This window comes from Aspergillus tubingensis (genome assembly GCF_013340325.1).
Source record: "Aspergillus tubingensis WU-2223L DNA, scaffold_7, whole genome shotgun sequence".
NCBI classification, from domain to species: Eukaryota; Fungi; Ascomycota; class Eurotiomycetes; order Eurotiales; family Aspergillaceae; genus Aspergillus; species Aspergillus tubingensis.
In genome coordinates, this window is record NW_023336281.1 from 4,159,483 (window position 1) to 4,177,478 (window position 17,996).

The following is a 17,996-nucleotide window of genomic DNA, read 5'->3' on the forward strand; positions in this document are numbered from 1 at the left end:
CCCTTATATTCAAACGCCTCTTCCATCAGAAGGTCCTGGAAGACTGCTATCCGGGGATGCCGGTCCACAGCGGCCACCGGGGGTGCCGCTTTCTTCTTCCTTATCCATGTTCTCGATGATCTCCCGGACTTACTTCCAGCGGGAAGACCCCTCGATTACAGCAAACGAATTCCGACGTCGTCACTACGATATATTCCCCGGAGTTATTCTCTGGCACTGCATATAAAGCGATATGAGTATAGCACTAACTTGCTGCTCTCGGGATAGCTCCTGGCAACAATGGAATGTGGTGTTCTTTTGAGTCTGTCGCCGGCCTGCTAATAATGTCGCTCACGAAGATGTCTTTCCATGTATACAGCAATAATGCGCTAGCGTCAGATTCTCCAGGGGTCACCATGTTCCAATAAGATTATTGGGTTCACTGGTCCATGTTGCCGCTGCTGCGGTGTCGATCACTAATTCTCGTCGAAAATATTCCTGTCTCCTGTCTGTAGGGAAGCTCAACCGGCCTCAGGCTTCAGTTCCAATGGTAGGGCAGGTCTCTTTTCATTCTGGTTTCTTCTAACCCTCTTGCACAATCACACTAGGCTATCAGTTACCCGTGTTTGTTTCAAGGCATGCAAAATCAGTGGATTTGAAAAGTTTGCAGGGAACTGGATACATCATCACCAAGATGCAAGTCTTGCCCTGCCGATAAAGCCTAATTTCATTTATAAGTCTGGGATAGCATTAACGTTCTTATTTCTGCTAATATATAGGTAATACAAGGCTATAATTTAACCTGTTTGAAGAGGCGATCGCTCCTTGCACTGAGATGGGTAGACAATGAAGGGAAGAAGATAGAGAAGAAAAGAGAGCTGCGGAAGCGCAATATATATAGCCATCCTGAAGACGCCATCCAGTGAAGGGCAGCCTGACCATAATGAGTTTCATGGTTCATGGTATGGTATAAGGGAATAAGCAGCTACTATCACAATTGAGGTGAATCGCAGCCTATCAATCCATGCTATATGTACGTAGCGGCGAAAGGATTTAGGGTGTGTTCGCTGATAGATGGGCGCGATATATCAGCCGGTAAATGGTTGGAATTAGTTCGGCAGCTTACATAGAATTGAATGGACTTATAGTCTCTGCACAGGTGAAGATATATAGCCCCAGCTGAGGCCAGGCAAGGATGGTGGTAGGATGACTCATCAATGGAGAGAATTGTTCTTCACTGCTGAGATGATCATCTCTTGATGAAATATTGGCGCATTGTCGTCTCGTTTTATGTCAAAAGTTTTGTGACCTCTCATCACTCTGAGTCCATATTTTAACAATATTACAGGGCTGTAAGGCATCGTTATAGGCTGCTGCTGTTGTGCCTATCAGTTCCATCGGATGCCTGCATTGTGGGGCCGCAAAAAGTCATTATGGAAGGGTTTCAAGACGCCGCAAGACACAAATTCCACCCTTGGGCCCCTTCAGATCAAATCCAACGAAAGCCGTTTCGAACAGTTCAATAACAAGATTATTCATCAGTTGCTATGTTAGTTTGTTCTTCTTTTTATCTAATTCTTTCCCTCTATTGTCTTTTTATATGTATATAGCTGGCGGGCCTTGACATAACGCAGCTCGTGCAATTTGCGGCATAGAAGCACCGTTTCGATCCATGACGCGTCCCCTGTCCTTTATTTTGGCAAACATGCTGCTCTACATTGCTATCTCCGAAGAATTGGTATGCTCAGCGGAAAACCCTATGCTGCCTTTGCTAATTTCAGAAGTTCTTATTGCCTCATGGAGCCGAGGTTTAACCTGGTCACGGCCCATTCACATTGCAGAATTGTAATGGTGTATGATGCATCAAGGGCGGGTACAAAATGCGAATCGGCAAATGCAAATTGCTCATGTAATTCTTTCTAGCGCCCAAGTAGCTCTCTAATGCAAAAGAAGAAACAAGAATTGGAGATAGTCAAGATACAGATATCATTATTGGCATTTATTCATAGTGGCTAACTAAATGTTTACATGATGACATCCGCCTATTTCCAGGCCTTTCATTTTAATTCAAATCTCAATAGATCTGGCTACTTCCGCTCTTCCGCCCAAACGTCATGATTGGTATGGGCATCCATGAATCATGAAGAAACTTAAATATAAGTCGATGACTAAGCACATAGAACTTGACACCCGTCATAAGGGAACACACTAGTTATGTATAAGAACTTATCTCTAATTGTTTTACTCGACCAGCTTTGATATGAACACTACTGCTAAGAAAGGAAGGACTAATATTGTAAGACATGTTTCCTCTGGTATGGATATGCTTGTGTATACCATATCCGGTTGGTGTATTAGTGTGATTCAGAGTACAACGCCTGTATCGTTACCTCTCGCTTTTCCGAGTGACGAACTGGAGGTTAGTTTAACTGCCATCTATCATACGGGAAAGGAATGTGCGACGAGCCAATCAGAGATCGTATAATCGGATACACTTTTGAACTATGTGGCCGTTACATATCCCCATAAAACCTCTTACAACTGACACCGTCGGCCCACTATGTCCCCGCATCGACCCACGACACCTACAAAGAAGAACTGAATCCCTTGAGCAATCCATCATTATCTCCGGTAGAGCCGAACATCCACTGGTATTTATGCGGATATAATAAATTTAAAGCGTTCTCTTGTTGTGTTCGGCGTGAATTCTAGCTTCAATCTTGTGTATGTAAATGTGAATGTAACCTTTCGAAATACTACTGTGCGCCTAAAACTTGGTGCGCATACTAATTTCATTTCAAACTCTCACCTCTACAGATCTTTATGGGGTATTCGGTCATGATCAATCAGCTCGTTATTACTCCTGGCTTGCGCGAGTAAAAGTGCTGTCCTGCCTGCCGCCAGTTCTCATTCATAGCCGTTAGGGGCCGCGACCAATGGAACGGTCATCGGCGATAGCAACTCCTAATTGCGTCGCATATGCAGTGTATCACCACCAGTGCAGGTGAAAAGTCCGACGGACCTATTGCCCAAGTTATCTCTAGTCATGTATGCCTAGCTTCAGATAGACAGCTCGGGGCGGATCCTTACTATAAACTGGTTATCTAGATATACTAGCTTGTTTGGTACAATAAGGTGGACTCGGACAGAGGAAGGACTTGAAACATAGCTTATGAACATCGTACCGTACTATCAGGATATTTGAATATGTTTTAAATTATGATTATAGGCTACTGGATGTACTCTTAAGACACATAGGATATATATTCTTGATTGTTTCTCATGAAGTACTATTCCTATTAGGTTCATCCTAAACAGTATGGCCGATGCTATCTTACTTCATGTACAGCTGCTGGCAAAGGTGTCTAGGTATCAAGGAGAAATATGTAGTGTTTTCCTTGCCCATGATTGTCTTCGGGGTAAAGTAGCGGATGTATAAGAAAGGAAGGGGAGAAACTGCCATAAATGTCTAGATTAATTGAATTGAGCGGAGTTTAAACTTAATAGAGAAATGATCCTCCATTCGGAGGCCCACTGTGAGAGATTTAGCCAATCACAGACAATCTTCACAGTGCGTTCGGTCTTGTCCCCAACCCTAGCGGGGGACGGGAAAATCATACCCCAGTAATTGATAGCCAGACTTCTATGCCGGCAGAACTAGGTAGACAGATAAAGTGAAATATAATTCTTCTATAGATTGAAACAGAGGAATCTGCGGAGACGGGGGGATATTAACTCACTTTCTGCAGTCCCCACATACCGGCCCCACCGCTTCACCCGAACCGGATTTCACCATACGGGGATTCGTCATCGGCTATAAGGAAGAAGGATAAGTTTTAAGAGTAAATGTACCTCTGCTGTGGTGACGTATAAATGTACACTCTTTTCAAAAATCTTCAATAGCACACACTCTTTTACCTACCCATCGCTCGTTTTCTTTCTGCTTCTTCACCTTCCTTACTCTGCAAGCTGTAGCCAACATGAAACTTGCCAATGCCTCAGTTCTAGCAATGCTACCGGCCACTGGCCTGGCTGCCTGCGGCACTCCCTACTCTGGCAGCCAGATCAATGGTACGCTGCTCCGCGCTGTTGTGCTTGACATGGGCAGCGACGCTGCCAACGTCACCGCCACCCAGTATGACCAGTACTTCAAGCAGGGGAGCGCTCTTGAGGGTGTCAAATCTGTCATTGCCAACAGCGATTTCTACATTAACCTGTGGGCCATCCCTGGCACCGAGTCCGCCTTTCAGAGTGTCAGCCAGTGCGTGAGCGACGGCTATCTCGTTAACCAAGTAGCCTGGCTGTATTACAACAGTACCACCGCGAAGTGGTGGGGTGGCTACGAGGCAGAGACTGAAGCAGACAGTTACAATGCTGCCGCCCTGTCTGTTGTCACCAACCTCGTGGCTGGCCTCGAAGTGCGCTTCTGGGACACTAACGGAGATGGCTACACCGATGTCATCGATGCCGACTATCTCGAGGGCGTTACCGTCGACACCATCACTCACAACGCCAACGGGACTTACTCGATCTACCGCGGAAATATTGACGTCGCGGACAAGACGCGCTGGGAGGGCACTAACTTTGACGCCGACCTTTTCGCCGGCTCCGGCCCGGCTATCCCTGAAAATAACTTTGACACCACTATCTCACCCGGCGACGTCGCGCTCTTCTGGTACGGTCCCAAGGGCTGGGCCATGAAGCGGGCCCAAGAGGTCGTCGGCCTCTTTGTTGGCGGCGCCGACCACACATCCTACAACATTGATGGGGTCTCCTATGAAGACGCCATGCGCTTTTCACGCGACAACCTGTTCATCTCCAATCGACCTGGCGAGTTCACCGACGCTCAAAAGTTCTTTAAGTTTACCAATGATTCAGCCGCTGGCCTCAATGTCAGCCTCTGGCTTGTACCTGTTACCCACACCACCGAGTACGGCGCGCCCGTCGGCATGACGAGCGACGGCAACTCGCGCATCTTCCTCGCCAGGGCTATTGCCCAGGCCCAAGCGCAGCTAGCCAACGTGACTATCAGTAGCAACGGCTCCAACGTCCCGTCCACCCAGGAGTGGGTTAACCAGGCCAATTACACTCAACTCCACGACGCCATCGCTAGGGCCAACCTGTCGCTTGCCCTTGCTAACAGCTCGTCTTTCCTACTTGACTACCAGACCTACGTGCTGTACCAGACTCTCAACGGCAGTAGCACCGACATTGGTGCCGCGTTCGCCGGCTTCAGCTACACTGGCTTTGAGAACGCAGAGAAGCTTGGGACGGCCTAATCTCATCTTTCTTGTGCCCCCGAGTCATCATATCTCTGTACTCAAGAATTATTTATAGACCCTATGTAGATAGATATGTCGAATAACATTGTCTTATAACATAAACCCCTCTCATCAGGTCTAGTGTAGCAGTTTAACAAGGCAGGATATTGGAGTAGAATGTATTACGACCATAATGAGGCGACTTTGAATGTCATTGTTTAAGGGCAAACTAAATTAATCATATGCTAGAATATTTCAGGGGCGAGTCAATACTGGCAAAAAGGAAGAAGGCGCATCGCGATCTCGATCACTGTCTGGGGCTGTTGTTCCAGTGGGAATAATAGTACAGTGCCAACTGCCGTCTCTGCCGTTGTCCGAGCTCGACTTCGGAGATAGCAGCAACAATGGTCTGGCCGTGTTCTTTCCTTTATCTCCGAAGGGGTGCCACGCGGAGAAGCGGTACAGAATTCAAGGTAAGATCATCGCTTCGTATACGTGGCAGATTGGGGTGCTCCACGTTGATTGCATCAGAGTCAGGGGCTATGGTTCAGCAAACGCTTGCTAAGCACACCGTGTTGTAATGTAATTGGGTCATGAACTACCGGCACAACAGACCACCGGCAGACCCGCTTGGGAGATCAGCGATGGGGCCTATGCTTGATCCACCTTAAACATCGAAAGTCGAAATATTTGGCGGCAATCCCACTCTCGGTCCCACCCCTTGGGAATGTTCCGTCGGTAAATCCGTCAGGCACCACTTGCTTGCTTCTGGTGGTTAAAATACTGGTCCCTTCTGTGTCGGTGTCACAGAGAGTAGCACAGAAAGTACTCTTCCTAGAGTTCATCAACATGTCTCTTCTACAATGGATTCATTTATTTGTGAGGAATTTATTAGTACTTTCCGAATACCCCATCTGTTTACACACTGGCCTCGTGACGAGCATGCGCTCACAGTCAATGTATAACACGGACGTGGTTGACATCCGCAACCCCGGAGGGGGTTCGGGCTATAGATGTGGATCTCGGCAGTTCGGAGAATGGTATGGCCGAGCTGTAGAGGATACTCATATTACCATCGTCTGCTAACCTGCTGGAGATTCTTCTCAGCGGCTCAGAATTACAGATGCGGAATTTAAAGACGGGGGTCAAACGGTTCGTGCCCAATGCCTGGGTCATACTTCCGTCGCCCCCCGAACTTTATGATAACTGACTAAGACTTCCAACGCCCTGGTAACTCTTTGTTGCTGAACCGGCCCACGAACCAGACGTCTATCAGCATATGAAGATATCAGCATACGCAGACGTATGGAATCCTTACACAATTATCGACACTGGTTGCTTGGCACGAGGTTGCTATTCCTCGCGTCCCTTCCCGACACCTCGACCACGTTGTTTTGACGGACCGAATTTCCCTTAATCTCCCTTACTGGACAAGGGGACACATCCTGCGCAATAACAGCAATGCAGATATTGGTTGGTTTGTTGCTCTTATCATTGTCGATCCCCGGACTCTCGAACAGCCACATGTTCGCCTACCGAGAGCATTTGACACGAAATCAATGCGTGGGTATTGTGCCAGAGATCACAAGTGAAGACGTTCTCTATGTTTGAGTCAGGCATAAATGTCCTTGGCCTTACACGCCGGTCAGAAACAGGGAGATATAATGCGTGGCTGAAGATCATTATGCAAGATTTTCACAACAACGAACCCAAAAGGGACACGCAGACCTGCTACTTGAAGTCTTGGGTTACCTGGACGCGCATGATCACTATCCCGGTTTGAAAGTGAAGCCTCTGAGGGTAAGTATGCAAAAGGCAGGCAGTGATGGAAAAGGCTCTGCTGCCCCATGTTGGCAAATTTTCATACTGGGTTGGGCTTGAAAGTCCGACTTTTGGGGGACAAATATCAACAGCCCTCAGTGCTGTAGTAGTGTAATTCGTACATATAGAGCAATTTAAGCTGCGCAACGTCGCATGTTAGGAGCAATAGGAGGCCCAAGGAGGTAAAGTACAATTGACACTCAGACGGGATTGCTCCAGTAGATTGTAAAGCCATTATTGTGAGATATTTCTTTCCGCAATAGTAAATAGGTATTAGTAAAGGTGGTGACCATGACATAGCAAAGTCGTTCAAGAACCCAATCGACGATCGGTTGGGATATAAATAATATCATGCTGCACCTTGAAACTAGGTCCGTTGAACATGAGACAGATGGGTGTGGCATTGTTGACCTCACTTGTTGGAAATAACACCGTCTGCAGGTAAACTAGATAGATGTCCTCGCAAGAACAACAAGGGGCTAACCACAGTAAAACACGGTTATAAGCAGCACCCGGTAAAGGGAATCCTCCATTCAAGTAACCAATTCACTGGTCTGAATTGATTTTACATACAAAATTACATGACATCTTAATATAAGATAATTACTTATTTCTTTCTCATCTCATGGACAAATTTGCCTTTATCAGAGTAAGATGGATTTGAATAGCTAGTTATATAATAAAATTACCAGTTAAACATTATATCTATAATTATATATAGACTAGTACATGCAAATTACATTAGAACACGTGATTTTAGCTAACCGGTTTTTTCTGGCCAACTGGTTAATTTTGGGCGATTTTACATACATTTTAGCATAAGGAATCCTCCACTATAAGCAATTTGAGAGGTGATTTCAATTAATTGCTTATATCCGTATTCTACTGTATGTGCATTTCCTACTGCAAAAAATGGGGACTGGGGAGGCATATGGCAGTATCCAGGTTATACCCTCGCCAAGCACCATCAGGGACTAGCGGGAGCCCAAATCAGGGTCTGGACCCCGAATTGGCTTCTGACCTTGCCCGAGGGAGACTAGCCGGCATCTGTTTTGCCCGGACGTGCCCCGAAGTAGTTTAGATCCGGTCGCAGTGTTGCCTCTTCTGGTAATCTTCAAAGAGTCAGCATCACGAGCAGGATTGGATTGCGGAGAAGGCGGCTGCCATCATCACGCCTCTTTTGCAGTCTCTCCTTTCTTTCTTTCTTTCTTCCTTTCTTTCTCTTTGGATTATTTCGTTGTTGCATCGCTCGTTATCCCGCATCTTTCTATTCACACACTCGCTCATTCACCATCACAGCAATCAGTCACTCGTTCCCATCATGATGAACCGCACGCTCCTTCTCGGTCTGGCTGCTGCCGGCCTGGTCTCAGCCAAGGCCACCGTCACCTCCATGTTCATCTTCGACACCGATCCACAGCCATTGGCCGCGTCGATCATAGGCAATGCAAGTCGTCTTTGTATTCATCAGCTTCGTATGCCGCCCTCCACTAACCATGATCTAGGATGCGACCGCGACAACCTACAGTATCAACTGTCCGCCCGGCACCGACTCCAGTGATTGTGGCATGGGTCCCGGTCTCACTCTGATCGCGGGTCCCAAGACTACCATGATCATGGATTCCCCAGACGATGATTTGTCAGTTGATTGTTGTCGACAACCGGATAACTGGCTATTGCTAACATGATTCGCTGCATAGCTACTACACGTGTGTCTGCTCCGTCGACGGAACAACGCATGCTGTCTGTACCGAGACAGCCTCAGGGTCCGGCGCCAACTTCCCGGGAACCAGCAGCACCACCCTGGATGGTGATCTGGATTTGATGCCCGTGACCATCACCGCGGGATCAGTCACGAGCGTAGCTGCCTCCGCCGCCCATGCTACAACCGGGGCTCAGACGGCCAGTAGCACTGGTTCCGCTGCTACTACTACTGGGAAAAAGTCGGAGACATCTGCCGCATCTACCGGTGTTGCCACGGCTAGCTCTACTGACCCTTCAAAGACTACTACTGCCTCAAATGTTAATGCTTCTGCTACAGGCACTGGCAAAGCCTCCCTGGCCAAGAGTGATGTCGCCCTCGTCTTTGGTGGAGCTGCTGCTGCCCTCATTGCTGCCATTCTTTAAAGCTAACTTACAACACTGCCCCAAGTTGATATCAGACAAAGAGCTTATGTAATATGTTATGAGGTTATAACTATTGCGCATCATCAGAATGTTATCAGGATTGTCAAATCGACGGTAAATTACACATGAACCTGTACTACGAGATAAATAGCTATCAATATCTAAGCATCGTGCCGAGCGGGCACCCATAATTATCCCAGAGCAGACAGGCCTGCCCCAAAACTTCCTCTTTCCAGTACACGTTGTTCATCCCGAGCTCTCTGGCCATCATATGACATCGTACAATAATCTGCTAACATTGGTCGAGATATTTAACCAAAGCTCCGCGGTTGGTAGGATGAAGAGGATCAAGCAAGACCTCCAGGCTGCGACGTGGTCTGTAGCCTGCGAATTCCATGATGTCAAGCACCAACTCCATGGGAAGCTTCCCCGCGTAAGAGAGAATCCAGCGCACCTCGCTGATATCCATTTCATGAGGCAAGAAAGTGAGGGCAGGGGTTTCCAGGGTTAGGAACTCGTCAAAGGGGGATACCCCATAGCGATCTGGGGTGAAAAGCACCGTCGTAGTTCCTGGAATAATCCTTCACCCATTGGGCCTTATCCGCCCGCATAGAATTATCCATATTGAACCTGTGCTTGTCGATACCAAAGAGCTTCCGATGCATGCAGAGAATGAAATCCGAGCTTCCATCATCTGCGGTGCACTTGCGGAGCAAATGTTGGTATCTCGGTAATGTTTGCCCCCTGACGTTTTGGCTTTTGGTTCCCAGGTGTCTGGGAGGCAATAGGCGACATTCAGACCAATGTAGGAGTGTAAAGCCTTCCCGTAAAGCATGTTCCATTCATGTCGGGATGTGCCTGACTCATCGAGATAACGAGTTAGTGCTTTGAAAGTACGACATGGCCATTAGTCGATCATGTAGGATGAAGGGTAACTGTTGACGTACTCCACGAATACAATTGTAATCGCAATGCCACGACCTGAGTCCGACACGAGGATAAGCACACGCCCAAATGATAGGATCCATCTCGCCATTGAGAATCAGACAGACTACAAGTTGGACGTTGAGGTATCCCCAGTCATCGAGTTCGGGAAATTCTCTGCAGTCATCAGCCTCATGTGAATGGCAAAAGGCGGATCCGGTTCTCATGTCGAGTGTACAGGGTAAGAGTGGTTTACGATCCGAATAAGGGAATGTGAAAGCCTCGGCGCGCCAGTCGAACTCTTCTTCAATCTTCTGGGCGTTTTGTTCATTGACGATGACTGTATCATCCTGTGGTGGGTTGTAGGTAACAGCATATTTTGCTCGCTCCCGGTCTGAAGATATTACGATGGCTTTAAACATGGCCTGGGTAAAGTTGGACAAAACTTCTTCTGGTCAGTGCGAGGAGGGGTGGAGGTTTGTGCAGTCACAGGTACAGTTGCAGTCGTTGTTAGACTCAGACCTGTCGACCCAGCACAAGTTGGAGGCGAGGGTATGCCACGGAATTATTTCTGGCTAGTGGGCCATATTGTTCGAAGTTGATGACGGTTTTTCTGTCCTGCCCTGGACACGTCCGTTGATTTGGATGGGTAGCGGAGCACCAGAGACCAGGAGGGGATTGGGAAATTTAGTTCTCATTGACAGAGAGTTCCTGTCGAGAGATTCACTGTAGCAAGACACGGCCTGATTTTTTGTTATCTCTGCCCCCTACTTGGGCCAACCTCATCCACTTTCCTACCCCATATTTGATACATCTACTAAAATGAATCTTTCGTGCGCTTCTCCTTCTTGTATGTCTTCGAAATTCCTCATTATAAAAAGTATATGGCTACTTTTGAAGAATTTGTACAGCAAGTCTAGTATCAAGATATGCCAACTGGCTAGACTTGACATGCAGTACCTTCAGTCCGTTCCGATCCCGCCAGTGCACAGTCAGAAGCACCAACTCAAAAAGCGTTATCAAGCATCTCGCGAAGTTCATTTGCCACGAGATCCGGATTGTCCCGCTGAACAAAGTGACCAGCCCCTGGAGCCTGGAACGGGCCTTTGCTACGCTCCGAGTCGGTCAGCTTGGCCAGTCCTTCGTTGAATCGGTGCCAGTATGGATTCATATAGACCTCTGTGAGCCTCGGAGGCGCGCCGCCCATCTTCTCAAACTCGTCCTTGAACGCCTCGAATTCGTGACCGATAACCGTGACCCACGGGCCCTGACCATCTGGACCCTGCAATTTAGGACCATCGCTGTTTGGGAGAAGTTCCGCCAAATTCTTCCGACTGAGGCCCTCACGGCTGCCATTGCTGGGATGAAAGACCCGCTGCATGTATGCCCGAGCATCACGGATCGCATCCACCGAGACGCCCTCTGGCAAGCTGGTCGCGTCGAAGTCCGGTGCATCAGGGTCAGGATAAATAGAGATAAAATCAGAATTGGCGAGCACACTGTCTAGGAAGAGCAGCGCTGCGACTGTTCCAGGATATTCCTGCGCGTAAAGACGCACCAATGCACCGCCAATCGAGTTCGAAACCAAAACGAGGGGGAGACGACTGAGGTCGGATACACCCAGCTTCTCCGAAGCAATTTGTGTAATAAGTTGACGCAAATCCCGAACAACGGCCAACGTATCATGACCATGCATGGGATCCTCAGATTTCACGTCGTCAGGGTCCCGGTCTGTGGTTTGGCCCTGACCGTACCGATCATAGGTCAACATGGCGGGCAGACCGCCCGCGGGAGGCTGAGCTTGCAGGCGAGCGATTGCGTCCTCCCAGGATGTCTGTGGTAGCCCCAAACCATTTACAAAGACGACTAGAGCCGGCTTATCCGTGCCTACAGCGGGGTGAAAGCTGTAACATAGCTTAGCGGATGGCTTGGTAGCCAGTGACAGGAATTCGTAGGAAGGCATATTGGAGGTAAACACGATGATGACAATCAGGTGGGTAGGAGGATGGTGTAGTTATCACAACAGGGTATCGCTTGCACGTGAGCGCGTGGCCGCCTGTCAACGCTTATAAAGAAAAAATCAAGAGGCTCCACGAGCAGCTGAAAGATGAACACGCAAATTATATAGTCCATTGGAGTCAGAAAGACCATCTCGCTAGGGGATGAGAGAGCTGCGCCCAGCTGTGGAGACTCGCTTGAGTCAGTAGTCTGACAGGCTGGCGAGCCAACCAGTGGGAATACAGTCTATGTTGAACTAAGTTTGTACAGCGGCGATCCAGGCTCGATTCATTTTATGTTCGCTGTGTCAAACACCCAAAATGTCGAACTGATGCAGTCAAAACTCTACATTGGTTGACATGATGTGCCAGAAAACAAGCTTTCACCCTGGTTCTTGTATTCCAACATGGCTTTCCACCCCAACAAAACCGTCAGTGTCACCTTAAGACGGCCTAATAGAAGCATGGCATAAGGCAATTTGGCAATGAAAGGGTTTCTGGCCAGCCACTGGCGAAGAATGGATTTATTGACCCGTACAAGCAAGCATATGTCAAGGCCTATGCAACCATGGCAATCAACCTCGTGCATGGCTACTACCTCGGTGGCCCAACAAAGGGACAAACTAGGTACGCGACTCTATGAAATATTATTACACTGGTCGTATCAGTGTCCGCACTCCATTGTTCCCGAATTCCTCCTAGTGCTTACATTTGCCCCTCCCCCCACACCTCGCCGTGGCTTGTGCTAATCGGGCTAGTTTACTTGACCTACTTGGACAACCCCTCAACTGTCGGATTAGCTCGGCTAATTTTTCTGGTGGCACTCGAAACGTGAGTTGATTGGGATGCATGTGCAAAGACTAATGGTATCTTCCCCTTGGATAACGCGCACAACTTCTGCCCTAGGAGTTGTGCTTGGACTTAGTGTAAACTCAGCTTCATGGTTATCTGGGCCAGTCCACCACACTGATACAGTATTAGCATGTAGATACACTACACACGCCGAAGAGATACATTTTAGTGAATGAAAACATCCTCGCCAGATGTAGACAAGTCAATCTAATCAATAAGCAGGACCCGAGACATTCTTGTGGATATGGCCGTTGATCACGATGGCATGCAGTCGCGACCTATCCTGCAGAACAGTAATATCTGCTAGAGGATCCCCATCGACTAATATCACGTCGGCATAATACCCCGGCTGCACTTTGCCTAATTCCTCCGGATGGCCCATGATCTCCCCTCCCAGGGCCGTGGCCGCTAGAATACTCTCCATTGGCGTGTAACCAAAATGCTTAACGAAATGATGCAAGTCCCGCGCGTACGTGCCATGCGGTGCCCACGCAAAACCATAATCCCCGCCTGGCAGCACCCGGATGCCTCTTCTGTGCATTTCTCTCATGGACTTGCAAGCTGCTTCCACCTCTTCTTTGACGCCCTTCTTCTCGGCCATCTCGACCGTGAACCCGAAGGGTATAGCATCTCCCGCACAAGTGGCAAGGGGTAGATTGATGGCCGGTGCCACAAAGACCGAGTCCTTTCGCTGCTCCAGCATATTCAAGCTCTCTTCATCGTTAAAGCTAGCGTGGTAGATCACGTCCACACCTGCCTGGAGACACAGCTTGACAGATTCCTTGCTACGCGCATGGGCGCACACTCGTTTTCCTCGGTTGTGGGCCTCTTCCACAGCAGCAACTGTCTCCTCCAGGGTGAAGTACGTCTCGTCGCTCGGCATGCTGTCCGTGATGTTGTCACCGGTTATGCTAAGCTTGATGTTATCCGCTCCCAGCTCGATGAATGACCGCACTGTCTTCCGCATCTCGTGCGGGCCGTCTGCATACTTCGATATGTCAGGGACGATGGCGCCCCCGGTAGTGGTAATCTCTGGCGTGTTAGCCAGGGTCCGCGGTCCCGGAATGAGGCCAGACTTGATAGAGGCCTTGATGGCGATGTCGAGTCGGGCACGCGCTGAGGCGGCCCCGAAGCACATGGTGTAGCCGCAGTCGAGGTAGGTCTTGGCTGAGTGAGCGGTAGCAATGACGTGCTCTTCCAGTGGCATAGTGGTCAGCCCGTCTAGTGTCTTTGCATTGTTGAAGCTGAGATGAGTATGAGCATCAACCAGGCCCGACATCAGCGTTTGGCTGCCGCCTCCATCGATCACCAAGGCCCCTGTTGAGGCTGTCTCATCAACCTGTCCTACAGCCACGATGCGTTCTCCTTGGATGAGGACGTCTCCTAGGTAAGGGAGGCTGCCTGTAGAGTCTAAGATGCGAACATTCTTGAACAGAACTTTCTCGGGGTCACCTGGCTGGTGGTTGTTGATAGTAATGTCGGCAGGCGTGGGCCGGTAAATCTCCCCGGTCGATTGTGAGATTGAACCCATGTTATCCAGTGAACACAGACGATGTGCTACCTGGCCGGAGAGAACAGACACCTCTCAACCTCTGACACTTCTTTTAAGCCGACCTGGCCTGCTGACCAAGCCGGTGCTTGCAAGAGGGGTTTCTGCGGGGCTATGTGCAGCTGATGCTGGCTGAGGGATCTGCACGATGACATTTCTGCAGTTGCACATTGGCCCTGCATGTCAATCCATGTCTTCCTGCAACGAGTGTACATGGTTGCAGGCAAGATATTTCGCAGAGGCTTGCTCAGCTGCCTCGTCAGCCATTCGGTAAAAATCCCATTGGCGACGGGTCCTCACATCCAATTCGGCCATTCGTTATGTTCTCCGGGAACAGCCGTCTGTGCCCGCAAGGCATCGGATCCATTTCGTCGTTCAGAAGAGGGGGAATATCCACTCAGTCTCGCTGTGGCCTTTTGGTTGGCACCACGCTGGCCGCGCCGTCGCGGCCGATCTACTTTAGCCTCGTGGGGTTCAACCTGCTCCGAGCGTTTCACAACGTTTGTCTGATGGCAGCCTCGATGAGGCCCCCACTGCGGATAGTGTCAGCTCGAGGAGACCATGATCATCCCTTCGCCTTCAGCGCACACGGGAGAGCACTACCCCGGCCCGTTCTCCGCGCCACCAAAGGGAGCCAGCAGATAAGGCCCAATTACTGGACAGGTGGGGGACTACTCCGTATAATTTGGGGATAGCTCCAGTGGCAGGTTTGGGATCCCACCTCCCAGCCGTTTCAAGAAACCGTCCCCTCCGACGATGCGTCGGATCATCGAGATGGTGGAGAGGGAGGTCGAACTTTATCGCCATCGCCGTCCCGCTCCATTGCTGCGCGCACCCACGGAGATCATACCATCTCACAAGTCCAAACTTACAAAGCAAACTATCATAGTCTGCCATTGTTCCATCCCATATCCCTGACTCGGTGTATTCCCTTTCTTTTGAATTTCTACCATCCAGCACAAATTCGTTGTAGGTTTTATTCAGGCTCTTTTGAGCAAAGCCTTCCCTGCTGGCGCACCGTCCCGCTAATTGACGGGAAAAGCCAGGTCGGAACCTTCGTAGCTCAATGTCGGTCTCCAGTCCACAATACACTATCGTTTCAAGAGTCAGCTCCATCTTGTGACACTCGACGTAGAGCATCACACAGGAACTCTTGCCGCCGATCGCGCAAGGCTGAGTGACAACATGCTCGACATTCGCAACGCTGTGGGCCCGTCGGAGAGCGGGTATAGTCGCGGCGACGAAAAGCCCATTCTATTATCCTGCTCATCATCCAGTCCTAAGTCTTTAAGAGTCTGGTACTAACCTGGATACTGCAGTCGGGCAGGGCACCACTGCCAAAGACTTCGATAATCTCTTCAATTCTCCCACACTTCATTGACTAGTTGCGGTCGGCGGGCGCGTCACTGTGGTGGTGGTGATGGACAGACCTTGTAGTATCATCTCTCAGTCTTAGTACCTCTTACATTGGAGCATGAAATGTTAATGTAGGTATGTAGAGTAAATATGGGAGTGATTCATGAAGGGAAAATGGCACCCATCGTATTCAGGCCTTGGTATATGTCCGAGTAGGGAGTAAACATGTGCCATATGTTATCAATAAGAGATTCTCTATCTAAGAACAATATCCAAAGGGGAGAAGGGAGAAATTTGCAAATATCACTCGAAAATGACATGACAATTGCTGATAGGGTTGATATCCCTGGATAACGCAACGATGGGGATACGGGCGGCTTTTCCGAAGGATTTGGGGGAAGGCCAGAAGATGGCTCGGGAAGGCGAACCGTGTGAACCGGCTGCATCGCCCGGTGGTCCTTGCGATCGCTCTATCCCAAATGTCCTCATCGCTCCTGAGTCAGTGGAAATCTCGGTCGCGATCGGTCCGACTCGACATATCTCCACCGGTAGGAGTCGCTCGTGTTCGCTGTCCCAGTCGAGTAATGTTTTCCCGTGGGAAAACAAGGGATGATTGATGCCAATACGGTCAGGGCCGGGAACCTCGCCGACGCGTTCCCTCACTTCCCCCCGCATGAGGGGATGGAGGGTTAGTGATTGCGACAGAGTGAGGGGAACATCCCTGCTCTTCCTGGCCTATATAGAAGAGTAAAAATGGTAGAGAAGGCAATCATTGGCATCCCGATCCTCTACCAGTTCAATCATCCATCTTCCTCACGGTCGCATACCCTTCAGAACCCATCCATCCAACATGTCTCCCTCGCTCCACCCTCTCCTCGACAACGGCATCACCAAAGGTGACCCCAACTTCCCCGGTGGTAACCTCTACTGCAAATGCTCTTCCGACAAGGTCGTTGTTAAGCTGGCCAGCAACGTCGCTCACAACCACGCCTGCGGCTGCTCCAAGTGCTGGAAGCCTGCCGGTTCGCTGTTCTCCATCGTCGGAGTTGTTCCCCGCGACGCCGTCTCTGTTACCGAACACGCAGAGAAGTTGTCCATCGTTGACGCGTCCGCTGCCATCCAGAGATATGCCTGCAAGGGCTGCGGGGTGCACATGTTCGGTCGCATCGAGAAGGACCACCCCTTCAAGGGCCTAGACTTTGTGCACGCCGAGCTGTCCGATCAGAAGGGCTGGCAGGAGCCTCAGTTCGCGGGATTCGTCTCCTCCATCATTGAGCAGGGCTTCCACCCCCAGGGCATGGAGGAGGTGCGCTCCAAGTTCCACTCCCTGGGCCTCGAGACATATGATGCGTTGTCGCCGGCGTTGATGGATCTGATTGCCACGTTCACAGCTCAGAGGGCGGGAGTGTTGTCAGCCAACCTTTAACTCATCAATAACATGTCTATCGACGCAGGGGAAGAAGGATATAGTGGAGGCGTGAAAAAGGGAAAGAGATGTAGCAGTGCTACACTAGATGTACATACTCAATAAGATCAATGAAGCTTCAACTTTCACTCCAAAAAAGTGACTCCAATCGTCCTTCTGGCCTCCACAATGATCGCCATCTATTGGGGTAAATGGGTAAAAATAGAGGTGTGTAGGTAGGAAGGAAGACGTGGAAGGATCGGGTCCTTTTATTATTACTGTTGAGGATTCACCCAAGGTCCCCAGCACTGTCCGAGCACCATTACTTTTGCCCGTCACCCCTAGAGTCGTTGCTAATGACTATTAGTCGAGGATGAAGTAACCGTGGATAAGAAGCAGTACGTAGTACAAATACTCTGTGTCTCCTAGAGGAGTGAGTGAATAGTCTGATCATGGTAACCTTTTCACGGACGGTGCCAATCATGTTGTACCTGTGATTGAAGAATATACAATCGCATTCAACGCCAACTCCTCTACGGTCGCAAATTGTTCTAACCCTCTTACATCGCTACACATTCCTATTGGATAACAGGTTTTCAGGATGGAACAGAATGCGGTAGTAATATCGGCGTCAAGGACAACGAACTAGAAGGGAGCCAAAATTCAGTGTTCGTCGGAAATATAGACATACACGTCAGCGAACCCTCGAGCCATCAACAACGCAA

At 49.4% G+C, this 17,996-nt stretch overlaps 6 protein-coding genes across 6 annotated transcripts; 3 read left to right on the top strand and 3 right to left on the bottom strand.

The window, feature by feature from the left end:
• Positions 1-3,959: 3,959 nt before the first annotated feature.
• Positions 3,960-5,258, top strand: AtWU_06320 (uncharacterized protein; the record flags this gene model as incomplete). The annotated part of the gene is made up of 1 exon (XM_035501430.1): positions 3,960-5,258. The coding sequence occupies one exon, from the start codon at positions 3,960-3,962 to the stop codon at positions 5,256-5,258; it is 1,299 nt and encodes a 432-aa protein (XP_035357323.1).
• Positions 5,259-8,382: 3,124 nt separating this feature from the next.
• Positions 8,383-9,188, top strand: AtWU_06321 (putative GPI anchored protein; the record flags this gene model as incomplete). Its single annotated transcript, XM_035501431.1, has 3 exons — positions 8,383-8,508; positions 8,567-8,700; positions 8,762-9,188. 3 exons carry the CDS (start codon positions 8,383-8,385, stop codon positions 9,186-9,188), a joined length of 687 nt encoding a protein of 228 aa, XP_035357324.1.
• A 292-nt stretch (positions 9,189-9,480) lies between these two features.
• AtWU_06322 (uncharacterized protein) lies at positions 9,481-10,534 on the bottom strand (the record flags this gene model as incomplete). The annotated part of the gene is made up of 3 exons (XM_035501432.1): positions 9,481-9,758; positions 9,819-10,073; positions 10,147-10,534. The coding sequence occupies 3 exons, from the start codon at positions 10,532-10,534 to the stop codon at positions 9,481-9,483; spliced, it is 921 nt and encodes a 306-aa protein (XP_035357325.1).
• Positions 10,535-11,118: 584 nt separating this feature from the next.
• Positions 11,119-12,075, bottom strand: AtWU_06323 (alpha/beta fold hydrolase; the record flags this gene model as incomplete). The annotated part of the gene is made up of 1 exon (XM_035501433.1): positions 11,119-12,075. The coding sequence occupies one exon, from the start codon at positions 12,073-12,075 to the stop codon at positions 11,119-11,121; it is 957 nt and encodes a 318-aa protein (XP_035357326.1).
• Positions 12,076-13,172: 1,097 nt separating this feature from the next.
• Positions 13,173-14,492, bottom strand: AtWU_06324 (dipeptidase; the record flags this gene model as incomplete). The annotated part of the gene is made up of 1 exon (XM_035501434.1): positions 13,173-14,492. The coding sequence occupies one exon, from the start codon at positions 14,490-14,492 to the stop codon at positions 13,173-13,175; it is 1,320 nt and encodes a 439-aa protein (XP_035357327.1).
• A 2,224-nt stretch (positions 14,493-16,716) lies between these two features.
• AtWU_06325 (S-(hydroxymethyl)glutathione synthase) lies at positions 16,717-17,292 on the top strand (the record flags this gene model as incomplete). Its single annotated transcript, XM_035501435.1, has 1 exon — positions 16,717-17,292. One exon carries the CDS (start codon positions 16,717-16,719, stop codon positions 17,290-17,292), a length of 576 nt encoding a protein of 191 aa, XP_035357328.1.
• Positions 17,293-17,996: the final 704 nt, after the last annotated feature.